The 26,667-nt window shown below is 46.1% G+C and overlaps 1 protein-coding gene across 6 annotated transcripts in view; it reads left to right on the top strand.

Moving 5' to 3' along the window:
* The window catches only part of LOC147031434 (uncharacterized), a 151,010-nt gene that overhangs the window by 95,705 nt on the left and 28,638 nt on the right, over positions 1-26,667 (top strand). For 5 of the 6 annotated variants that reach the window (XR_015053051.1, XR_015053056.1, XR_015053055.1 and 2 more), the window contains one exon: positions 2,894-3,062. Coding sequence is in view for 3 of the 6 variants with exons in the window: in XM_085863071.1 (XP_085719197.1) it covers positions 2,894-3,062 (169 nt within the window). In the remaining 3 variants the exon portion in view is untranslated. Of the gene's footprint in view, positions 1-2,893; positions 4,388-26,667 lie in introns of those variants that run through there. The other variant, XM_085863080.1, reaches the window with a different exon arrangement.

Genomic DNA, 26,667 nt, shown 5'->3' with positions numbered 1-26,667 from the left:
CGAACCAAGAAGAAGAAGCCACCACTCGCAGCTCGAGTCGAGCAACCGGCTCAACTCTCTTCCAAACAAAGCAGCTCTCCAAAAAGTCTCCACCCGAGCCAAGCCATGACCGAAGCTCTACTGAACCAAGCAGGACCCGACGGCCTGCTGAACAACCACACGAACCCGGACAAAGAAAGGATCTCCTCTTTATCCTTCTCTGCCCCCTCCCCCGCGCCGGGCGTGACTCATGCCCTCGTGATCCATCCCCCGCTCAACCACGGGTGGGAGGGAGTTGTTGACGTCATGAATCACGGGACGGCAGGACTCTTCATCCTCTTCGCAGAAGAGGGGGAGGGACGCCTCCATTGTTCGCTCCCTAACTATTAAATCGATCCACAGTGCATATAATCGATTTCTGAACATTTAAACAATGGAAGGTGAGCTATCTAGGGAACAAGCACTTATCGACATCGCTGACTAAAGGAACCTGAATGTTGTGTGCAATCGAATTCCCAAATTCGTAACAGTGTGTGTGTGTGTGTGTGTGTGTGTGTGTGTGTGTGTGTGTGTGTGTGTGTGTGTGTGTGTGTGTGTGTGTGTGTGTGTGTGTGTGTGTGTGTGTGTGTGTGTGTGACTGTTAATCTGTCCAAGCAGTTCAAAACGTAAAAGCCAACTCGTGTTACTGCACGCCTTAAAATGAAGATTATCCAGATCACCAGATCCGGTTTGGTGTGTTTTTTTTTTACACCAATTGTGGTGTGAAAATGCAACTCAATTGTGACCACATTCTGTGGATGGATAAAACCACCACGAAGACAAAAAACCACACCAACACACATAATTATATTCACCAGAGTGACACAAATCCCCATGTTGTTAATGAGCAGGAACTAGATGTATCAGTTGTGACTGTCTGTGGAAGTGATACATCACCAAATTAGCTCCACATGTTGCTACAACTTCAAGAACATCCATCCTCGTAAACAATAATCGACCACCACTTGTAACTGTTTAAGATGTAGTCGGGGTTTGGAATGAGGGTGTAAGCTTCCTCCAATCATATTTGAGCACAATTGTAATTTTGAATGCAGTTGATAATCTAACTCCAAAGAGGTTGCTTAATGTCTTCTGCTCCACATTCGTTGACACTCCACAATGCGAGTGCTGCACTATGAGCTTTTGGGATTGTCTTTCAATTTATGTGGGGGTAGAGAAATTTTATATATTATATAGTCGCAAATACAACCTGTCGCTTTGCTGATGGGAATATTAAGGGGGAGAGAGAGGGAGTGAGAGAAAAGAAGGGGGTGGGGGAGAGGGAGAGACAAGGGAGAGAGGGAGGGGAGTGAGGAGGGGGGTGAGGAGGGGGTGAAGAATGTGGGAGAGCGAGGAAGGGGGGAAGAGTGAGGAAAGGGGAGTTGGGAAGAGTGGCACCTCACCAAAGCATTATAGACTCCAGGAGGGTGGGAGTGGGAATGAGGAGGATGGTGGGAGGGGGTTTGGGAACAGGTAAGCGTGAGGTTGGGGGGGGGGTCTTAACTTGTGTTTGATAGTGGGACTTTTGGAGAAGAGGGGGGTAGTATTGCATTGAACAAAATAGGGTACGTTAAAACAGCACGTTAATACAACACATGGAGACTCGCCTGAGATGTCCATGGTGGGTGGAGAGGGGAGGGGGTTTTCGAGGAGGTAAGCTTGATGGGAAGGGAAGGCAATGTGAGGGGAAGTGATTGCGGTGTGACTGGAGCGAAAGGGAAGGCAGCTTAGGGGAGGGGAAGGCAGCATGAGGGGAAGGGAATGTGGTGTGAGGGGAAGGGAAGGCAGTGTGGGGGTAAGGGAAAGCAGTGTGAGAGGAAGGGAATGTGGTGTGAGGGGAAAGGAAGGGAAGTTAGGATCAATGTGCTTATGTTGCACGCGACACTTGTTGTTGGCAGATCGCGCAACAAGCGCTGTAATGGGACTCAATTTGTGCCCTGGTGCCTCGTCAAGTTATTGGGTTCAACTCAGTTTATTGAGCCTAATATGGTCATGAATAAACGATCAGGAGTATGTTGTCCTGATGAGCCCACAACAAGGGCGAAATCTATATTGACATTTCTGCTTTTGTCTATTCGTGACCATAGACTTTAATCTCAGTCTGCAAAGGTTTGAGTGCCATACAGATGCCTCCTAGTTTGGAGGTGATGTGTTGACATAATTTACGTACATGACGTCAGCATCGGGTCATAGAGTCAATGTGCTTCTTTGGTTGAATTTAATATACCTGACTGCAAACCTCCTGACTGGTGTCAGCAGGACAGAGACAATGTGCTTGCTATATATATATATATATATATATATATATATATATATATATATATATATATATATATATATATATATATATATATACATACATACATACACACACACACACACACACACACACACACACACACACGTATATGACACTGTTGAAAATAGAACTCTTCTTCTTCTTTCGGCTGCTCCCTTTAAGGGTCGCCACAGCGAATCATCCGTATGATCTACATAGTGATTTGGCACATGTTTTACACCGGATGCAACCCTGGTCGCCTCTTACGACACAGGGATATGGTACACCTATTTTAACCGGGGTATACACCGGCCCAGTACACTGGTACTCATTTCGCCAACCTCGGAAGGATGACAGGCTGAGTCAACCCCCTGGTGTATTAATTCAGTGGCCCACCGGGGCTTGAACTCAGGTCCTTTTGGATCCCAAGGCGCTGCCCTAACCACTGCGCCAACACCAGGCTACTGTTGAAAATAGAACATGTCTTTTGATATAAGATGTCGGGAAATTAGTCTCCAATATGTCTTGCAGCTACTTGCAAATGGACAAATGACAACAAATCAAATATAAAACAGCATGCTTTCACTTTCATGTCAGGTGGAAGCTCACTTTGCAAGATGCATCTGCTTACTACAACTCCACCACATGTCGCGAGGAGGAACCCAGAGGACGCTACATGCGGTGGAAGAACGCCAAAAAGCAATTACAGTCTTCAGCATTTGTCTTCTATTCCCTTGACCATTCTGTGCCAGTCACAAACACAAACGTACGTTTATCCATTGCACACTTTTGGCAGAGTTCACCCGAAATTGATGCACGTGATACTCATATGGCTCGTTATTATTATGTTGATGTTAGTGAGTATGTGATGAGAAGGTTTTGAACGTTGTTTTGAAATATTTTTCGAGAGACTATTCACACTTTAAAAGTATGTCTGCTTTATTTAACTCCAAAAAGTTGTGGAATAACGACCCCATTCACATCAATGCTCTGGATCATACTCAGGTGCTGCACTCTGTCGTAAACCCATTCACATCACCTTGAAAAATGTGTTTCAAACTCATAAAAATGTCCACATCAAATTAGCTGGGACCGATTCACATTGACCAGACCATCTCAGCATTTGGTGCTATTTTACCAGCCATGCGTAGCTCACCAGATATCACCGTACCAGTGGCGCATAGGTAGATAGGTGTAGAATTAACTCTGACCTTTATCACTCCACATCAAAACTCCACATTAAACCGAGGAGTCATTCACATCACCATTATTCTGGTGCTACCATCTTGTTGAAACGGTACAGATGGAGGCTTCAACTACTCTGTCATAAACTACTCCATTGTAAAATATTCCATCGTAAACTACTCCATGGTAAAATACTCCATCGTAAACTACGGCACTCTGCAGTAAAATATTCTGTTGTAAAATACTCTGTCTTAAGTCCCGGGTCTCACTATCAGCCATGATCTTTCTTGGCAAATCCTATTTCAAAGTTGGCCTCCAAAGCCACCTGCCGAAGGCCTTCTCCATCATACAAAGTCCTTCCTTGGCACACCCGAACTCCTCTCCACATACAAGACTCCCCTGCTTCACATATTGCTCAGCTTGACACCGTGGAAACCAAGGTTTTCAAAATAATTGGAATCTCCCCGGATGAAGCTGAGTCTATGGGTTTATCACTTTACCATCACAGACAGGTTGGTGGTTTCTCTGTCTTCCACCAAACTCCTTTCCGGTCTTGCACCCTCTGCTCTTTTCATGCTTTGTCCCCCCTCCCCCCTCCCCCCAGGTTTCTGCAGGAGACACAAGGTCTGCCAACAACCCATTTCTGGTGAAACTCCCTAAATCCAGAATCACTACTCACCTCTACTCATTCGTTTCACTTTTTTCCTGCCTGTGGAATCAATTTCCACATTCTCTTCAATCTCATTCTTCCCTCCAGGTCTTCAAGACCAAAGTTCACCACCATTTAAAAATTTCTAAGATGGAGGTGACAGCTGTTCACCACCATCTCAATTCGTCCCAAATCTAAAACCATGATCTTTTCTCCTCTAATTAACGCCACCCAAATCCCTCCTTCCAATTTTCCAGTTTTCCCTCCTTGGAGTTTCCTTCTTTATCCATTTTGTCCACGCCATGCATACACGTTTTGCGTCCTGTTTTGTCTATTTTATCCTGATCCATTCAGTGTTCTAACTCTTCCACAAGTCTCGACAATGTATACAAAACAAAGTCTCTTCACATCAAAAGCCAGTCTGCTGATACAGACATTAACATTGATGTGAAAGGGGGATTTGGAGAGACAGAGATAGACAGACAGAGACAGAGACAGAGACAGAGACAGAGAGACTGCTTGATGGCTTAAAGTTTGTTTTACTGACAATATACCTCCACCTACAGTATACTATGTCTATGAACAATTAAATGCACTGCCATTGCTTCGTTTTTGTTTTCATTAAACCAAACTCAATCAAATCCTGCAAATTTTATGAATACTTTCATAAAAATAATATGGTGTTAGGAGCATAACAGTGGTATATTTTTCAAAATGAATGCATCTTTGCAAAGAAATTCTGAACAAAAGAAAGCATTTTGAGAAAAGCGACATATCTATCTATATTCTATATATTACTAAAACGTTCATCTTGTATGTATCTATGTATGTATGTTCCCGAAATGCAGCCAAAACGGTACACGATGGCGCAAAAAAATTTGGGCCACCTTACTCACCATTCTCCTGCGGTGTAAAGTATCAAGTTTCGTTCAAATTGGGCAACGAAAAAAATTATTAAAAAATCAATTCCCGATTCAGTGAAGTACTCTTTGGGATTATTTGATCAATGCAAACAACCTCAGCGGTATAGTTCGCTGGAGCTATCTTTTAATTTGTTTTTCTTGAAATGAGTTTTTTTCATCAACCGCTGTCACAACGGGAGCTCAACGGGTTCACGGGTCGTCTAGTATATTACTAAAACTCTCATCTTGTATGTATGTACGTTCCCGAAATACAGCCAAAACGGTACACGAGAGCGCAAAAAAATTGGGCCACCTTACTCACCATTCGCCTGCGGTGTGCAGTATCAAGTTTCGTTCAAATCGGGCAACGGAAAAAAATTCTTTAAAAATCAATTCCCGATTCAGTCAAGTACTCTTCGGGAGTATTTGATCAATGTAAACAACTTCAGCGGTATAGTTCGCTGGAGCTATCTTTTTTATTTTTCTTGAAATGATTTTTTTTCATCAACCGCTGCCACAATGGGAACCCAACAGGTTCTCGGGTCGTCTAGTTGAATATAAGAGGTATATTGCCACTTACCTGGAATGCTGGGCCCAAACTTGTTTGGTCCGCATCGAATTTGAGATCTGAGGCTTCGATAACAAGCGGTTTGATTTGGTATTATCTCGAGGGTAAAAGTTTCCGTGTCTCTCTCTTTGTATGAAAACTACAGTAGTTGCAATGGAGGGAAAAGACGACACTTCCACAAGGTATGACAGAGTACTCTGGGTACTCTGCTCGTATGAATAAACTACCGGATCCCCTTTCCCACAGGAGCACAATGAAACCATACAGGGCTCCAACAAAGATGACAAGACCAACACAAAATTCACTGCACCGAAAATATCTCCTTCCACATCGCCTTTTCTCAAAACCGTAGGCAGACGGGGAGCACGAGGACAGAGATGGATTGTGGGAAACAAAATAACAAAGTAAAGTAGTGGGGAAGATCGTTTTAAAAGGATAGAAGAGATAAGAGCACTGGATTGGGAGCCCCTGCCACTCTTACAACGTCAGACTCCTGCTGTGCCCTCTGTACCCATGGCTTCACAAGGTGTCCCCCCGCTTATGCAGGCCCTGTGACCTTTGCATCGCTTACCTGGCACCTCTCACTCTGCTCAATGAGGCTCTTCCAGGCTCTTTGCCATGCTCTGCAAGTTTCTTTCTGCCAGTGCTCTGTTCATGATGCCTCATGTGAGCCATCTGCTGCTTCGCAGTTTGCTTCTGTGCATTGTTGTGTTGTTGTGCAACACTGTGTTGTGCAAACCCCTCTTACCTGCACAGGTGACCTGTGATCTGTTATATTGACTGTGGGGAAGAGGAAGATAAATACATACACACAAACACACACTCGTCTGTGACGTATGTCTGGTGAAGGCGAGTCGCAGGGCTGGTCCACAGCCACAATTGGGTAAAAAGAGGTGGGGGGGTGATTTTGAGGGAGTTTTAGTTATAAGAAGGGTTGAATGGGGAGACATCTGTTTATGGGTACCTTGTGTGCTCTCTGGACTGTTTAATGGATTCATGATCCAGTGTATTTATATATTCAGACGTATTATACCCTCCTTGATACAAACACCATACTCTATATATTGTTAGTGTGACCCCCCCCCCTTCTCTTTTCGTTTAATAACCTTATTCTGCACTAATTTATTAATTACACCAAAGGTGGGATTATAATCAGGCACGTTCATCTTAATCATACTGTGAGTGTTCCTCATTTCAACCATTCCTGTTTTTGTCCTCAAGCATTCCTGGTGTTGGGACATGTTCTTCAGCTCGTGTTTCACCTTGTACACCTGTTTCTTGGAGTGTGTGCTTTTAGTAAGTATGCAGATCTACATCCGCCATTTAAAATGACCTGGTTACATTATACTGCCAACACGAAGTGATAAGTTCTGCTCTCTGCTCCAAAGAAACTTCAGGGAGAGTTTATTACCTCCACCACCGAATGTGAAGGAGGTTATGTTTTCACCCCTCTGTCTGTTTGTTTGTTTGTTTGTTTGTTTGTTGTCTGCCTGTCTGTCTGTTTGTGTGATTCGGATATTTCAAAAAGTTGTGGACGGATTCAGATGGAACTTGGTGGACAGGTTGGGTTATTTCGCCCACGACAAATGAATTCAATTTTGGTGAAGATCAGAATCCGGATCTGGATACGAGAATTATTATTATTTTTTTTTTTAATGATTCTTCACCATTGATAGGGCCAAAAACTATATATAGCATGATATTTCAAAAAAGCATTGGGCCCGATATGTTCCACTAGATCAGGAATTATGTGGCGGGGGTGTGCCCTCTACCAAGTGCCCTTCCAGTCTTTGTCTATTTTTATTTGTTTTGACGTATTTTGTGTTGTTGTTTGTTCTCAAAAGTGCCTGTACAACAACACATGCCCACGAGATGGCGTCAATGGTCCGACGATGATGCTGGACATGCAGGAGGTACAGCGGATCATGTTATAATTGAATTATATCAAAACAGCAATTGGACACTTTGTACAACACCTCACAATTCACAATGTCCTTCATTCAACTTCATATCCATATGACCTTCAGATGCTTCGTATGATTGCAGCTGATGACAACTAATTGTTATTAACCTAAGTTGGGTCATCCTGTTTAAACATTCCCATTGTAAGGTTGGCAGGATGACCTGGAGGTGCAAACACTCGTCTCGAATCTCTCTAGCCTCGATTTACCTTGCTATAAAGTGTCATTGCAGTGTTTCACAGGCAGGGTGATTCATCAATGTGTGTGCGCTAGACGTGGAACTGGGTGTCCCGTCTGCTGGCATTAGTTGGTGGACGTTAAAGATCTCACGGTGTCCTAACACCGGCACCCTGGCCAAACTCCAAATTCCTTGCCATAATCTAGAGGACATTGAATCAGCAGAGCAGCTGCGCCTTCAGCCAACAATGTTACCCCATCAGCCTTTTGCTGCATATGAAAGAAGAATAAGATTCCCATTGTAACCCAAGTCTTGTGATGCTGGGATCCCTGTTTGAAATCACACAAATCGTGTTGACTTGTTCTCCTCAACTTCTTGCAATTCAAACCAAACTACACCATTATCTCCTGATGTATTAATCCGACATGTAATACTGTTGCGGAAATGGCCCTTAGTGTGTTATTAAATATAGGATTAGCCCAGATCCCCCATTAAATGCATGTTGAGCCAGGTTGTTCGGTAAATGGATGTTACATGTGTGTCGGGAGGTGTCACAGGCTGTTATTTGTTCGTGCAGTGGTGGTGTACCGAGAGGTTCTTCTTCTTCCTTCCTCTCTCCGGACAATCGTCCCCGCCCAGCGCTCTGAGAGGGAGTGGCCTAGAGAAGCGAGCGCCGAGTCTGCAATCGGCAGAAGGTGGGACTGCGACCGCCGGTGTGGCGCGATCGGCTGAATAGAACTGGCTGTGTGTGAGTCAGCAGTCGGCTGGGAGGCGAGCCAGGGCCGGAAAGGCAGTGGTGGATCTGCCTGAGCTTCGATTCGGGCGATCGGCTTTGTGGAGAGTGGTTTTGGCCGGCTGTTCCTCCTCGGCCATGGACCCAGCCTGCGGAGCCCAACACCTCGATTTGGCCTGATCTGGTGAACAGGCCAGGCCTGGACTTGTATACTGGACCTTGTGAGAAAGCAGCTGAAACCCACCACCCATCTGACGGTCTTGTGCCGTCGACATTACGCGGGGTCAGAACGCGCTGAGGCTGCGTGCGCAAGCAGTGTCGGGAGAAGAAAAAGGACGACCCCGCCATTTTGCCACGCGGCGTGTTTGAGCTTGGACGCTCAAATCCGTAGACATTGGCTGGTCATGAGCTGCATTCGTGCTTTTGACACTTTTCCTCTCGTCCATGAAGCATCACCAAGTACTCTGTGTCTTGTCTGCATGCTGTCAGTGTCTTGTATGCATGTTGTCTAAGGTTTATCTCGCTAGGGTCCCCTTTGAAACCCGTATTCCATAGCTTCCTAGTTAAGAACGGGTTATAGATTGATTATAACATTGGCGTGCATGCTTGCTTGTGTTGTGTTCCCCAATGTGTCCCCAATAAATCTGGCTGATTCGTATGAAGTTGCCGCTTTGGGTTTGTTCGTGCCGTGCTGAGAAACTATTCGCTCGATTGGTATATAAAACCAAAATGGTTACAGACTGGCAGAATTCGCTCGGTCTCTGATAAAACCAGTCTGTAACCGGGGTCTATTCCCCCAACTGGTAAGGTCCAGGTGGACGTTGGTATCGTGATTCGAGGCGCGTGACCCGAGGTCTGTGCCGAACCAGCCGGCGTTATAACCCCAGAGACGGCGGTGCTGTTAAGTGACGCCAAATATCGAACATTTGGCTGTCGAGAGTGGGGTGCGAGCCCCATCACTCGTCCGAATCCTTAACACTGGGGTCAAGAGTTGGGTGCGAGCCCCGCCACCGCTGAATCTTTAACAGTATATTGTAACAGCCATCTGGTTCATTCCGGCTGCCCGATTTAAATCCAGAGGCTCGCGTTAAAGTGACCGCAACAGTGAACTGGTTCAAAGACCTCCCTACCATAGCTGTTTCTGACGACCACATTACCGTGCAGATTGGAAGTCCCAAAGCAGCCCAGCGTCATGACGCCTATCAGCGTCACGTGACAGGATCTAACCTTAGGCCGAGCATCCTAAGTCAGGTGACATTATGTTATGATAAGCAGTGTGGACCGTCACCAATTTCCCCTCAACGGGTCTTTATAAAAACAACACCAAATGAAGCAGCCACTACATACAGAATTCACTCTTGAGACCAAGTGTATTTAAAAGAAATGGCACGGGAAGGAAATATACAAGAATCAATCACAGTTACCAGGAAGAAAGAAATCCACCCTTTCCCCTCCAAATGATATGTGCCCATGAACCAACCAACGAACGAACGGCAGATCCTTAAGTATCTCCGTCCTTATCTGGGCCTATCAGACACGGCACCAGAGTTAGACACCAGTTAGAGGTGGTCAGGTGGACATGACTGAAATACCCCAACTGTGCCTGACAGGACACAGCAGGAACTGATGCAGAGAGCCAAAGGAGCATCCTTGACGCAGGTTGGTGGGTGATTCATACCTCTGGAGGATAGGGTGTCTCCACTGGGACTTGTGATAATTGAAGGAAACCCCAAGATTTAAACCATCTGTTTATAAAATTCCTCCATATGACAGACCCAGATTGCATCTAGTATATTTCAAAGTATTAAGGAAGTGGGGATTGGCATGTCGGATATGCCGAACATTTTCTGCCGTGTGAACCAGAAGCATTCCTGACTCTGCAAGGCGTTGATGAGATTTTTTAAAAGAGAGCGGGAAAACCATTTAGTATTACAGATTACCGAAAGACTCCTTCGTTCGCCGCTGTTATGTGTGGGTGCGTGGCATGTGTAGAGCCTCGCGGATCTGAAAACACAATCAAACTTTTAAAAAAGATGAAGAAGAACATCCCTTGTTCTCCTTATTCAGGGAAAGCGACGGGTGGAATTTTCTTCGGGCAGGTGTTATTTTGAGAAACCTGCAATGCGGCCACATGGTGTTCATATATGTCTTTGTACGACGCGACAGTGCCGAGTGAGCGACGTGGTGAGGTGATGTGAACGACGAGATATTACCTACACTGTTTATCCACGTGCGCTACCCAACACTCCGTCCAGTTAATTCATAGGCAAAAAAGTGTGTGTGTGATACTTGTGAAATCCAAATAAACAATAGTTGCCATGGAAACAGTAATTGTGTAATTTCGAATGTTTGACCTATCAAGTGTTTTACATGGTGGAATGTTGTGCATGACAAATTTGGTGGATACATTTTCTAATCGCTGCCTCATAGGTGTTTGACATGTTTTGGATGACATTGACCTTAACCTTTGACCAATTTCGACCAGATTTTATGCAAAAATACTACACATATGAGAAAATAAGCTTTTAAAAGAGAGTGGAAAATCAATTTAGTACAGTAATATCGATTAGTGAAAGGCTCCTTCGTTCACCGTTGTTATGTCTGGACGTGGTGGAGTATGTCAAGCCTCGCGACTCTGAAAACGCCATAAATCTTTTAAAAAAAAACAAAAAAAAAACAAGAGGAAGAAGAATATGCCTCCTCCTTATTTACCGAAGCGATGGGTGGAACACGCATGAATCTGATATCTTAAAAAATTCCTGAAGTTTGGCAAAAATATAATCACAAAAAAAATCCCATTTCATTATAATGGGGGTGAAATTGTTATTACAAACGCAGTTTTCTCTCTGCCACGTGGGGCTTTTCTCGCTGCGACGTGGGACATTTCTCTCTGCCGCGTGGGACTTTCTCCCTGCCACGTGGAACTTTTCTCCCTGCCACGTTGAACTTTTCTCCCTGCCACGTGGAACTTTTCTTTCTGCCGCGTTGGACTTTTCTCTCTGCTACGTGGGACTTTTATCGCTACCACGTGGAGCATTTATCACTGCCGCGTGGGACTTTTCTCCCTGCCACGTGGAACATTTCTCTCTATCGTGTCGGACTTTTCTCCCTGCCCGTGGAACTTTTCTCTCTGCCACGTGGGACTTTTATCTCTGTCATTTGGGACTTTTCTCTCTGCCATGTGGGATTTTTATCGCTGCCACGTGGAACTTTTCTCTCTACCATGTGGGACTTTTCTTTCTGTCGTGTGGGACTTTTCTCTCTACCATGTGGGACTTTTCTCTCTGCCACGTGGGGCTTTTCTCGCTGCGACGTGGGACTTTTCTCTCTACCACGTGGGACTTTTCTCTCTGCCACGTGGGACATTTCTCTCTGCCGCGTGGGACTTTTATCGCTGCCACGTGGAACTTTTCTCCCTGCCACGTGGAACTTTTCTTTCTGCAGAGCTGGACTTTTCTCTCTACCATGTGGGACTTTTCTCTCTGCCACGTGGGACTTTTCTCTCTGCCACGTGGGACATTTCTTTCTGCCGCGTGGAACATTTCTCTCTGCCGCGTGGAACTTTTCTCCCTGCCACGTGGAACTTTTCTTTCTGCCGTGTTGGACTTTTCTCTCTGCTACGTGGGACTTTTATTGCTACCACGTGGGACATTTCGCTCTGCCACGTGGGACTTTTCTCTCTGCCACGTGGGACATTTCTCTCTGCCGCGTGGGACTTTTATCGCGTACCGCGTGGGAATTTTGTCTCTGCCCCGTGGAACTTTTCTCCCTGCCACGTGCGACTTTTCTCCCTGCACGAGGGACTTTTCCACCTGCCGCGTGGGACTTTTCTCTCCAACATATGGGACTTTTATTATTGCCACGTGGAACTTTTCTCCCTGCCATGTGAGACTTTTCTCTCTACCATGTGAGACTTTTCTTTCTGCCGCATGGGACTTTTCTCTCTGCCACGAGAGACTTTTCTCTCTATCGCGTGGAACTTTTCTCTCTGCCATGTGGGACTTTTATCGCTGCCACATGGAACTTTTCTCCCTGCCACGTGGAACTTTTCTTTCTGCCACGTTGGACTTTTCTCTCTGCTACGTGGGACTTTTATTGCTACCACGTGGAACTGTTATCACTGCCGCATGGGACTTTTCTCCCTGCCACGTGGAACTTTTCTCTCTTTCGTGTCGGACTTTTCTCTCTGCCATGTGGGACTTTTATCGCTGCCACATGGAACTTTTCTCCCTGCCACGTGGAACTTTTCTTTCTGCCGCGTTGGACTTTTCTCTCTGCTACGTGGGACTTTTATTGCGACCACGTGGAACTGTTATCACTGCCGCATGGGACTTTTCTCCCTGCCACGTGGAACTTTTCTCTCTATCGTGTGGGACTTTTCTCTCTGCCACGTGGGACTTCTCTCTCTGCCACGTGGGACTTCTCTCTCTGCCACGTGGGACTTTCCTCTCTGCCGCATGGGACTTTTTTTTCTGCCCCGTGAGACTTTTGTCTCTGCCCCGTGGAACTTTTCTCCCTGCCACGTGGGACTTTTCTCCCTGGTGCGAGGGACTTTTCTTCCTGCCACGTGGGACTTTTCTCTCCAACATGTGGGGCTTTTATCGCTGCCACGTGGAACTTTTCTCCCTGCCATGTGGGACTTTTCTTTCTGCCATGTGGGATTTTCTCTCTTCCATGTGAGACTTTTTTTTCTGCCGCGTGGGACTTTTCTCCCTGCCACCTGGAACTTTTCTCTCTATCGCATCGGACTTTTCTCTCTGCCACGTGGGTCTTCTCTCTCTGCCACGTGGGACTTTTCTCTCTGCCACGTGGGGCTTTTCTCGCTGCGACGTGGGACTTTTCTCTCTACCACGTAGGACTTTTCTCTCTGCCGCGTGGGATTTTTGTCTCTGCCCCGTGGAACTTTTCTCCCTGCCACGTGCGACTTTTCTCCCTGCCGCGAGGGACTTTTCCACCTGCCGCGTGGGACTTTTCTCTCCAACATATGGGACTTTTATCACTGCCACATGGAACTTTTCTCCCTGCCATGTGGGACTTTTCTCTCTACCATGTGAGACTTTTCTTTCTGCCGCATGGGACTTTTCTCTCTGCCACGAGAGACTTTTCTCTCTATAGCGTGGAACTTTTCTCTCTGCCATGTGGGACTTTTATCGCTGCCACATGGAACTTTTCTCTCTGCCACGTGGAACTTTTCTTTCTGCCGCGTTGGACTTTTCTCTCTGCTACGTGGGACTTTTATTGCTACCACGTGGAACTGTTATCACTGCCACATGGGACTTTTCTCCCTGCCACGTGGAACTTTTCTCTCTATCGTGTGGGACTTTTCTCTCTACCACGTAGGACTTTTCTCTCTGCCGCGTGGGATTTTTGTCTCTGCCCCGTGGAACTTTTCTCCCTGCCACGTGAAACTTTTCTCCCTGCCGCGAGGGACTTTTCCACCTGCCGCGTGGGACTTTTCTCTCCAACATATGGGACTTTTATCACTGCCACGTGGAACTTTTCTCCCTGCCATGTGGGACTTTTCTCTCTACCATGTGAGACTTTTCTTTCTGCCGCATGGGACTTTTCTCTCTGCCACGAGAGACTTTTCTCTCTATAGCGTGGAACTTTTCTCTCTGCCATGTGGGACTTTTATCGCTGCCACATGGAACTTTTCTCCCTGCCACGTGGAACTTTTCTTTCTGCCGCATTGGACTTTTCTCTCTGCTACGTGGGACTTTTATTGCTACCACATGGAACTGTTATCACTGCCACATGGAACTTTTCTCCCTGCCACGTGGAACTTTTCTCTCTATCGTGTGGGACTTTTCTCTCTGCCATGTGGGACTTTTATAGCCACCACGTGGATCTTTTATCACTGCCGCGTGGGACTTTTCTCCCTGCCACGTGGAACTTTTCTCTCTTTCGCGTTGGACTTTTCTCTCTGCCGCGTGGAACCTTTCTCTCTGCCATGTGGGACTTTATCGCTGCCACATGGAACTTTTCTCCCTGCCACATGAAACTTTTCTTTCTGCCGCGTTGGACTTTTCTCTCTGCTACGTGGGACTTTTATTGCTACCACGTGGAACTGTTATCACTGCCGCATGGGACTTTTCTCCCTGCCACGTGGAACCTTTCTCTCTTTCGCGTCGGACTTTTCTCTCTGCCGCGTGGAACCTTTCGCTCTGCCATGTGGGACTTTATCGCTGCCACATGGAACTTTTCTCCCTGCCACGTGAAACTTTTCTTTCTGCCGCGTTGGACTTTTCTCTCTGCTACTTGGGACTTTTATTGCTACCACGTGGAACTGTTATCACTGCCGCATGGGACTTTTCTCCCTGCCACGTGGAACTTTTCTCTCTATCGTGTGGGACTTTTCTCTCTGCCACGTGGGACTTCTCTCTCTGCCACGTGGGACTTTCCTCTCTGCCGCGTGGGACTTTTTTTTTTCTGCGACGTGGGACTTTTGTCTCTGCCCAGTGGAACTTTTCTCCCTGCCACGTGGGACTTTTCTCCCTGGTGCGAGGGACTTTTCTACCTGCCACGTGGGACTTTTCTCTCCAACATGTGGGGCTTTTATCGCTGCCACGTGGAACTTTTCTCCCTGCCGTGTGGGACTTTTCTTTCTGTCATGTGGGACTTTTCTCTCTACCATGTGAGACTTTTCTTTCTCCCGCATGGGACTTTTATAGCTACCACGTGGAACTTTTATCACTGTCATGTGGGACTTTTCTCCCTGCCACCTGGAACTTTTCTCTCTTTCGCGTCGGACTTTTCTCTCTGCCACGTGGGTCTTCTCTCTCTGCCACATGGGACTTTCCTCTCTGCCGCGTGGGACTTTTTTTCCTGCCGCGTTGGACTATTGTCTCTCGCCAATGGAACCTTTCTCCCTGCCACGTGGGACTTTTCTCCCTGCTGTGAGGGACTTTTCTACCTGCCGCGTGGGACTTTTCTCTCCAACATGTGGGGCTTTTATCGCTGCCACATGGAACTTTCTCTCTGCCATGTGGGACTTTTCTCTCGACCATGTGAGACTTTTCTTCTGCCGCATGGGACTTTTATAGCTACCACATGGAACTTTTATCATTGCTGCGTGGGACTTTTCTCTCTGCCACGTGGAACTTTTCTCTCTATCGTGTTGGACTTTTCTCTCTACCACGAGAGACTTTTCTCTCTGCCGCGTGGTACTTTTATAGCTACCACGTGGAACTTTTATCACTGTCGCGTGGGACTTTTCTCCCTACCACGTGGAACTTTTCTTTCTATCGCGTCGGACTTTTCTCTCTGCCTCGTGGAACTTTTCTCTCTGTCATGTGGGACTTTTATCTCTGTCATTTGGGACTTTTCGCTCTGCCACATGGGACTTCTCTCTCTGCCACGTGGGATTTCTCTCTCTGTCACGTGGGACTTTTTTTCTGCCGCGTGGGACTTTTGTTTCTGCCCCATGGAACTTTTCTCCCTGCCACGTGGAATGTTTGTCCCTGCCACATGGGACTTTTCTCCCTGCTGCGAGGGCCTTTTCTGCCTGCCGTGTGGGACTTTTGTCTCTGCCACGTGGGACTTTTGTCTCTACCATGTGGGACTTTCTTTTTGCTGCGTGGGACTTTTCTCTCTGTCATGTGGGACTTTCCTCTCTGTCACGTGGGACTTTCCTCTCTGCCACGTGGGATTTTCCTCCCTGCCACGTGGGACTTTCCTCCCTGCCACGTGGGACTTTCCTCCCTGCCACGTGGGACTTTCCTCCCTGCCACGTGGGACTTTCCTCCCTGCCACGTGGGACTTTTCTCTCTGCCACGTGCGAATTTTCTCTCTGCCATGTGCGACTTTTATCACTACCACATGCAACTTTTCTCCCTCTCCTGTGGGACTTTTCTCTCTGTCATGTGGGACTTTTCTCTGCCGCGTGGGACGTTGCTCTCTGCCAAGTGCGACTTTTCTCTCTGCCGAGCGGGACTTTTCTTTCTACCACGTGGGACTTTTCTCTCTGTCATGTGTGACGTTTCTCTCTGTCATTTGGGACTTTCCTCTCTGCCACGTGGGACTTTTCTCTTTGGCACGTGCGAATTTTCTCTCTGCCATGTGGGACTTTTCTCTCTGGCGCGTCGGACTTTTGTGTCTTCCATGTGGCACTTTTGTCTCTGCCACATGGGACTTTTGCCTCTGCCACATGCAACTTTTGTCTCTGCTACATGGGACTTTTGCCTCTGCCACATGCAACTTTTGTCTCTGCCACATGGGACTTTTGTCTCTGCTACATGGGACTTTTGCCTCTGCCACATGCAACTTTTGTCTCTGCTACATGGGACTTTTGTCTCTGCCACATGGGACTTTTGTCTCTGCTACATGGGACTTTTGCGTTTGCCACATGGGACTTTTGTCTCTGCTACATGGGACTTTTGCGTTTGCCACATGCAACTTTTGTCTCTGCCACATGGGGCTTTTGCCTGCCACGTGGGACTTTTCTCTCTGCCGCGTGCAAAATTTCTCTCTGTCACGTGGGACTTTTCTCTCTGCCACGTGGGACTTTTCTCTCTGCCATGTGGGACTTTTCTCTCTGTCACGTGGGACTTTTCTGTCTGTCACGTGGGACTTTTCTCTCTGCCACGTGGGACTTTTCTCCCTGCTGTGAGGGACTTTTCTACCTGCCGCGTGGGACTTTTCTCTCCAACATGTGGGGCTTTTATCGCTGCCACATGGAACTTTCTCTCTGCCATGTGGGACTTTTCTCTCGACCATGTGAGACTTTTCTTCTGCCGCATGGGACTTTTATAGCTACCACATGGAACTTTTATCATTGCTGCGTGGGACTTTTCTCTCTGCCACGTGGAACTTTTCTCTCTATCGTGTTGGACTTTTCTCTCTACCACGAGAGACTTTTCTCTCTGCCGCGTGGTACTTTTATAGCTACCACGTGGAACTTTTATCACTGCCGCGTGGGACTTTTTTTTTTTTTTTTTTTTTTTTGTATACCTTGGTCGAGGCTCGTATGAGAGCTAACACACAACTCACAGCAAGGAGGCATGAGACAAGAGGGGCGGGAGTGGAAGGGACAAAACAGTGGGGAACAGACACATTAGGTGAACTGTGGAAGGGAGAGGGATGGGGATGGGACGGGGAACATGGCGAAGAGAAGATGGACATTACAGGGACTTTCAGGAAGGAAAGCAGGAGAATTGAAGGAAGTGGGCTTGGGTGGATTATCGGGGGTAGAAAAGATCGAGGATTTGGATGGGGGAAGATAAGAGGTGGTGGTGAACAGCTGTTTTGAAAGCCTGGAGGGAAGAATGGGAAAGAATAGAGTGAGGAAGTTTATTCCAAAGGCGGGAAAAAGAGGAATGAAAGAGTGAAGATGAGCAGTGATTCGTGATTTTGGTAGTTTTACCAGAAGGGGGTTGTTGGCGGACCTTGAGCGCCCTGTGGAAATGTGGTTGGGACAAATCGCAGAGAGAGCAGGGGGGCAAGGCTGGAGAGGAGTCGGTAGAAGACAGAAAGACCACCGACCAACCTGCGGTGATTGAGTGAGAGGCCCAAAGACTCAGCTTCATTGCGGGAGATGCCAATGATCTTAAAAGCCCTGGTTTCGACAGCGTGAAGCCGAGAAAGGTGGGAGGCAGGAGCACCAGCCCAGAGGGGAGAGCAGTACTCCATCAGGCTACGGACAAAAGCTTTGTAAGTAGTCAGGAGCTCAAGAGGGCCGAGGAAGGACTTTGCACGACGGAGGATTCCCAGTCGGCGACTGGCTTTTGAGGCAAGGTTGGAAATGTGACTTTCCCAGGAAAGGTCATGGCAGATAGTGAGACCCAGAAGCTTGAAAGAAAAGACTTCTTCCAGAGGATTGTTGAGAAAGTGGATGGGGGTGTTTTGTAAACGGTCCTTTCGAAGAGACATAGTGAGAGTGTGAGATTTGTGTGGATTGAAAGACATGTTCCACGTGTTGGACCAGTTTGTGATTTTATCCAGATCTGCAGTGAGCGAAGAAGCTGCTGCTTGCCGGTCTGAGGGATGACAGATGGTACGGCAGAGGGTGGAGTCATCGGCAAAGAGAAATAGAGGATTTTCCAGAGAGTCCGAGAGATCATTGATGAAAACCAGAAAAAGAACAGGGCCCAGAACGCTACCTTGAGGAACTCCAGCCTGCACAGGAAGAGGGGATGAAAGAACTCCATTTAGGGCCACACGTTGACTGCGACAGGAGAGGAAGTCTGCGAGCCATGAGTGGAGATGGCCTTGAATACCATGGGAAGAGAGTTTGGTGAGTAGGGCAGGGTGCCAGACTGTGTCAAAAGCACGTGATATGTCCAGGGATACGGCTCGGATTTCCTGTCTGGCATTGAGGACCTCCATCCATTGATGGGAGAGCAGTAGCAGCATATCCAGGGTAGAGTGACCTGGTCTGAAACCAAATTGATGATTGGAAATCAAGCCATTGGAGAAGAGGAAGGATTTCATGTCTGAAGCGATGATGGATTCCATAACCTTGCTGATGATTGGGAGAAGGCTGATTGGTCTGTAGTTACAGGGATCTGTTTTTGCACCTTTTTTATGCAGGGCAGTGATGTTAGCAGATTTCCAAGCAGATGGCAGATGACCTTGGGAAAATGAGAGGGTGAATAGAACAGAGAGAGGGTGAGCAAGAGCAGAAGAGCAGGCTTTGAGGACACGTGGGCTGATGCCGTCTGGACCGGTTGCAGAATCTGACTCGAGGTTTGAAAGCAAGCTCTTCACCTTGTCAGGAGAAAAGGATACAGAGTCCAGGGACAGTTGGGTGCGACTGGGTAAAGTGGGTAGAGATAGTGATGGGTTTGGGACACAAGATTTAGCTGCAAACACCGAGTTTAGACATTCAGCTTTATCACGTGTGGAATCAGCAGTGCGGCCATTTGAGGTAAGGGAGGGGATGGAGGGGGAACATACACCAGAAACAGATTTGATTAAACGCCACCAGGATTTTGAGGAGGGAGAGAGGTTTGAGAGTTCAGACTTGAGATGAGAAAGATGTTGTTTTCTGGCTCTCCTGAGGGTAGATACACACTTGTTCCGAGCTTTGTGGAAAGAACTGAGATTGCCCTCAGTTGGGTTTGCTTTCCATGAGGCTTCCTTCCCTGCTTCCCAATGATGAAGAATCACTTCAAAAAATTCAAGTTGTCGGATCTGGATCCGGATCTTCACCAAAATATAAACCGATCGCATATCGTGCGTACAACTTATTCCCATCGCATGCGGAGCGTGTGTCATACGGCAAGTACGTCGTAAAATTTTCAACATGTTCAAAATTACAAGACGTACTCCACTTACTACGACGTATGATAGCGTACTTTAGCGTTCTCTTCACGCATACCAAGCTTACCCATACCGTATTCGACGTGCGCCAGCGTTTTGGACGCATTTTTCAGAGGTCGGCATACGCTGGCAAGATCGCCAAGGTGTGACTGCGATGTTGACACTTCCATTTCTGCGGCGGTTATGATTTGAATCATTTTGCGGCAGCCTTTTAATAGGCTACGCCACGTGATCGTCGGCGATACGTGCAGCACGCTATGCCTAATTTAGACTATCGTTGGGCATAGGTTGTGAAGGCCGACAACAGGTTCAGCATTCGTTGGTATAAGTTATCTATAACACAACGAAACGTTCTGTGTCCATTACTAATACGTTATGCATAAGACCAAGTCGTTATGAATACGTCCGAATCTTTAAAAAAAACATCATAAGTTCAACGTAAGCCAGCGTTTTACATACATTTTAATACGTTGCCATCGCTGGCTAAAACGTCAAGGTGTGACTGGGCCTTAATCAGTTCATCCTTGTCACACACCCATCCTGTCCACCAAGTTTCGTCCGAATCCGTCCACAACCTTTTGAGATATCCTGCACACAGACAGACAGACAGACAGACAGACAAACAGACAGGGGTGAAAACATAACCTCCTTCACCTTCGGTGACACAATAACACAATCGACCAACCTGAAAGTATCCAACGTTGTGTCCACCTATACTTTTGTGGCCTTCACAAGGCATAAGGTGCCTATTGGCTCCAACCTTTCGATATTTGATGATCCTTTTAACAGTCACTTTGGTCGTTTTACACTGAAGGGAAAACTTATAGGGAAGGCAATTGTGAATATGACTGTTCCAAAGATGTCTTTGGCTTCACATAGCACCAACCTGGTGTCATTTGATTTTCCAGGAGACAATTGTGGGTGGAGTTCGGCCAGATGTCCAACTAATGGGTGGAAAGGAGCATTATACATGGATGGACGGATGGATGGACGAACGAACAAGCGTATTATTTTATGGATGATATGGTGTGAGTATGGTGTATGAGTGAGCAATGAAGATGGAGGGGATTCAGATGTTTAGGAACATGGAGGCTACTTTGGTGTTGGTGCTGAGAGAAGTAAATAAATATTGAATATGGGTGCAAAGGTGCAGTAGTTAAAGGGCTGGGACGTTGGTACGGAGCATGAGCCTGGACGTGATCCAGTCTGTTATTTTTTTCCCACCGAGACCAGATCGCCATCTCACACGTGGGGACAAGGTTCTTTCTGTCTGGTGATCCATTCATGTCTTGAATGTGTGTGAGTGATTGCGCCATCAGAGATTTTGCGTAAGCCTTCGAGATGTTGTGGGCACGGAGGAAATCAACATGAGAAAACGTATTACTATTGGTGTGTTTCTTCTTGTTCTTCCCTCCCATCATTCCCTCATAAATCCTGTTTTTTTCACTGATGGGTCAACCTGCCGCGTGATTCAATTTGGGAGCGGTAATTAACGGTGTTGGTAAGACCAAGGTCGTTATAAATTGGTGGGACACCATGTTAGGAGGTTTTGAAACCCAAAGGTTTGCCCCAGTTTGTAGCTCGACCCCCATCCTTAAAAAAGGCAAACTGGCTGTAGGCGACAGATCTCGTTGGACTTTGTATATGTTGGAAACCGAAGTAAAGATCTGTTCGGCTTTCCCAGTGGAGGGATGACTGCCTCCATGGACTTTCCATCGTGAAATTGGTGATTGTCCAGGTGGAAGATTTGATCACGTGTGTGTGTTTGTCCAGGCCAACTCTTTGTTTTTTTTTAGATCCTCGTGGAGGATCTCCATGTCTTGCTCACGTTGTTGTTCTTGTGGACTTTTTTGTTTCACAGCCCAGAGTTTTCATCGAAACTTCCTGAAACTTGGCATATATATGTAAAAATACCCTGTGCAAACAGTAACCATCTCCGATTTTGAAAATTACTCCGAGAAAAAAAAAGTTATGACGTCAAAATATCTCCGCTAATGGAAATCGCCAAAAAATTATCTCCGAAACTAGGCAAGCTTTTTGAATTCTGTTTGCGGGAATCGAACAGGGCATTAGCAGAGATGAATTACTGCACATATGATACATCACTATGACATCATATCAATTTTTATGACGTCATCCTATTTTTTTGACATTTTTTGTTTCACAACCCAGAGTTTTCATCGGATCTTCGTGAAATTTGCCATGTATATGCAGAAAGCCCACGCGCAGGCAGTAACCATCTCCAATTTTGGAAATTCTTCCTAGAAAAAAGTTGACGTCATAATATCGCCGCTAATGGAAATCGCCGATACCATTATCTCTGAAACTAGGCAAGCTGTTTGAATTTTGTTTGCAGGAATCAAGCCGGGCATTAGCACAGATAATTAATTTATCGCAAACCTGATACATCACAATGACGTCATATTCGTTTTTATGACGTCATCATTAAGAGGACGAGGATCTTAGCTCATTTGAGCTTGTTTTTAACCATTTAAGCTTTCGTCATTAAATTTTCAACAAACCCTTATTTTGAGAATATGGAGACCATTAATTAATAAATTTTCCTCTCCCCCCCCTTTTTTTAACTGTTGTTTTTGTCAAAGATTAGTTTGAGTACAAAGCGGATACGGACGGGCCTTGCGTTTTGAGATGCTTTCTCATTGTATTTTGCAATGAAATTAACTTAAATGCAGTGGAAGAGGAACAAGTTGTAAGTTGAGTTAAACTCACCTGTTTCAATACACGAGCATCAGGAACAGTGCTAAGGACTGTACGTATGCCGACCATTTAGTGGAAAGGGAAATATTTTGAATGCTTTGAGGGTGGCCACTGGGCATGCAAGTGGGGGCACTGTTACCGCCCGACACACACAAACACACAAACGGAGGTGGATACTTTGAGACCTGGTAGACCTCCGTTCCATCTCCTGAAACACACGCAACGTGTGCAGATCGCAGCCAACAACAGCAACTTGCACGCACACACACTTTCATATGCACACACCCACCTGAACCCGACTTCCAACATATTTGATCTGCCATTGCCAAGACCTTTTTTTGGGGGGGGGCGGGGGGGGGAATCAACAATCAAATCTGTAAGATCCTCATTGATGCATGAAGTAAATTGCTTACAAAATTAAAGAAATTAAGTTGATGCTAATTCTTACACAATATTTTGCCTGTGTAATACAGGTGACCACAGGTCAGCACAGGATGTACTGTGTTTAGCTCCCGAATGGCCGCTGGAATGCTGGCAAGTCCATTCGTGGCTTGTGCTGCAGCTGGAGGCTGCGATGGAGTCGTGCCGGGCCCACCGACCGTCCTCATGAATGGGGGTTCTTTATCCAAATGGTTGCGGACGTTTGTGCCTCATGAATTCGCGGCTGTTTCCTCTTACAGCATCTTTACCAAAAGCTTTTTCTGACTTGAGACTCGAGGTCCAGAGCATAATATCCCAGCTCAGGGGAAAACACGTTCAAAACGGAACCGGTCGTCGGACGTCGCAACGGAATTTCAACCATTGATGCTTCATCGTTGAAACAATGGAGATGGATGTGCCTTCTGGGATGTCTCTCAACGTGGAGCTTTGACCCATCGTTTCTCTGGTACCGAGATGACGATTGTTATCGGATGACGTTGGCCATCGACGTTCTTGTGTTTTGGAGCTCATCTTGTTCCGTCTCCATGGAAACTCGGAAGCTCTTCTTTCCATTGTGCGGTCGCCTTGGCAACACGAGTCAAAAGCCTCTTCATTTTTGCTGACAAAGCATCCTTTTGCTCCGAGCCATGCGATACGTCGCTCCGCCGCCCCCCTATCGCCACCTTCACACGCAGAGCACCAAATATTACGCGACACGTACATCGATCGCCTCCACAATCTCATCTTTCCTTCCCAACGTTGCATATTAGCAACCGCCCTCTCGGCCTCTCCGTTCACTTATTCATTCCTGTCCACTTGGGCCTGTCACCATCACCTTTACCTTTACTTAATCCTCCGTCCTCTCAATTCACTCATTCCCAACCCCATACCTTCGTTGGGGGTTTTATATGGTCAGTATCTCAATCGTTCTTTTTACAGAACATCCAGGTTGGAGTGGAGGAAGTAGAGGAACAGCTCGGTAATCTAAGAGTAGATAAGGCTCCGGGTCCACATAATATGCACCTGAGAGTGTTGATGGAGGTTGCTGAGCAGGTAAGTGAGATGTTAACGGATATTTTCAACAGTTCACTGGAGTCACGACAGGTACCGGGGGATTGGAGAGTAGCAAATGTAACAACATTATTTAAGAAAGGATCCAGAGAAGAATTGGGAAACTATAGACCTGTGAGTTTGACTTCAGTTGTGGGGAAGGTGATGGGGAAATTAATTAAGGACCAGATGAGGAACCATTTAAACAAATACAAACTAATTAAAGGTAGTCAGCATGGGTTTACCAAAGGTAGTTCATGTTTAACAAATCTTTCAGAGTTCTATGAGGCAGTGTCTGATTGGGTGGATAAGGGAAGGTAGTGGAGATAGTATATCTAGACTTTAAGAAGGCATTTGATAAAGTACCACATCAGAGGTTGTTAGCCAAAGTGAGGGTCTGTGGAGTGGCTGGTCAGGTAGCTAATTGGATTGCAAACTGGCTTCATGATCGGAAGCAAAGAGTGGCTGTGAGTGGGAGGATGTCTTACTGGGAGGATGTAAGTAGCGGGGTACTTCAGGGATCAGTACTCGGACCATTACTATTCATTATTTACATCAACGATTTGGATAATGGGGTGAAGAGTAAGCTTTCCAAATTTGCGGATGACGCAAAGCTTGGAGGTGAGGTGGATAGCAGAGGGGGTGGTGATCAGATTCAGGAAAGTATTGATACTTGTATGGATTGGGCAAAAGATTGTCAGATGGAATTTAACCTGAGCAAGTGTAAGGTGTTGGGGATGGGAAAGAACAATGAAAATAGAGATTACAAGAGGTAAGGGGTAATTTTGGAGTGTGTCACACAGGAGAAGGATCTGGGGGTGGTAATAGATGCGGGAGGTAAGTAGTTAGCACATTGCCAGGCAGCTATATGTAAAACAAATAGAGTTTCAGGTTGTATAAGGAGGGGGATCATTTATAAATCAAAGGTGGTGTTAACATTGTACAGGAATTTAGTGAGGGTCATATCTAGAATATTGTGTGCAGTTTTGGTCATCACAACTCAGGAAGGACATAGATGCCAAAGAGAGGGTTCAGCGTAGGGCTACTAGATTGATTCCGGGCCTCACTCGACTCAGCTATGAGGAGCGGCTGAAGGAGACGGGGCTTTGTACACTAGAAAGGAGGTGATTACGAGATGTGATGGAGATGTTTAAGGTTATGAAAGGTAGAGATAAAATAAGTGTAGATAAATTATTCAACAGAGTAGACAGTGATAGGACCAGGGGCCACAGCCTGAGAGTTAAGACGGTAGTAAGATAGGGGTCTTTTACTCAAAGAGGAGTTAATGCATGGAATGGCCTCCCGAGAAAGGTCGTGGCAGCAGAAACAGGAGATAAGTTTAAATTGGAATTAGGTGGGTACCTGGAAGTTATGGAGATAGAGGGGTATAGGGATGTTGATAAGACTTTTTGGTAGTTTTAGCATTGATTGGTGATTGTATGCGTGTGTACGGAGTGCTGTTGGTTGGGGGTCTTGTCAAGGGGTGTTGTGTGGTTGATGTTGTGTGTTTCTCACCAAAGACCGTCTATGCCCATGTCCCCTCCCCTGGAAAGAAAAGAAAAAATAACTTCAAAAAACAATAAACTTTTCTTTTTTTAAAATACATTTTTCATATTTTGATGTGGTGTTGTTAAATGAGTGTGGTGTTAATGTGGTGCAGGAAAGATACGCCGAATGGCCTCCACCTGTGTCTAATTTCCTTGTGCGATTCCTTATTTGTTATTTAGTGGTCGGTATCCTACCCAACCATTGTTTTTCTGTTTGATCCACTTGTAGGAAAAAGGCATTTCAGGGGGACTGTCATGGAGATTTCCGAGCTTCCCAGATTTTTACATCCTTGTGGAGGGTCTCTAAGTCTTACTCAGGTTGTTGTTCTTCATCTTCTTCTTGTGGACTTTTTTGTTTCACAGCCTACAGTTTTCATCGAAACTTCCTGAAACTTGGCGTAAATATGTAAAAATACCCTGCGCAGACAGAAACCATCTCCGATTTTGAAAATTCCTCCAAGAAAAAAAATTATGACGTCAAAATATCTCTGCTAATGGAAATCGCCTAAAAAATTATCTCCTAAACTAGGCAAGCTTTTTGAATTCTGTTTGCGGGAATCGAACGGGGCATTAGCAGAGATTAATTACCGCAAATATGATACATCACTATGACGTCATATCAATTTTTATGACGTCATTCCTATTTTTTGACATTTTTTGTTTCACAACCCAGAGTTTTCATCGGATCTTCGTGAAACTTGCCATGTGTATGCAGAAAGCCCACGCGCAGGCAGTAATCATCTCCGATTTTGGAAATTCTTCCTAGAAAAAAAGTTGACGTCATAATATCGCCGCTAATGGAAATCGCTTATACCATTATCTCCAAAACTAGGCAAGCTGTTTGAATTTTGTTTGCGGGAATCAAGCCGGGCATTAGCACAGATAATTTATCGCAAGCCTGATACATCACAATGACGTCATATTAGTTTTTGTGACGTCATCATTAAGGGGACGAGGATCTTAGCTCATTTGAGCTTGTTATCCTTCCAAAATACATTAACCCAATGTTCAGCCCACAATCTATAATACAACAGGAGTGTGTTCCATTACCAATGGTTGATAAGGAACAGCTGGCTTGGCAAGCGATAGCAAGCCTATTGGTAGTGGAACACACCCCAGACAATCTATTCATGACATGACCTACACCACCGAAGGTGGGTAGAGGATATTTTTTTTCACCCCTGTCTGTCTGTCTGTCTGA

Source organism: Eptatretus burgeri, chromosome 2, assembly GCF_056783735.1.
Source record: "Eptatretus burgeri isolate ZD-2024b chromosome 2, Ebu_testis_v1, whole genome shotgun sequence".
Lineage (NCBI taxonomy): Eukaryota > Metazoa > Chordata > Myxini > Myxiniformes > Myxinidae > Eptatretus > Eptatretus burgeri.
The sequence above is the reverse complement of the archived record's forward strand: the minus strand, read 5'-3'. Positions and strand labels throughout refer to the sequence as shown.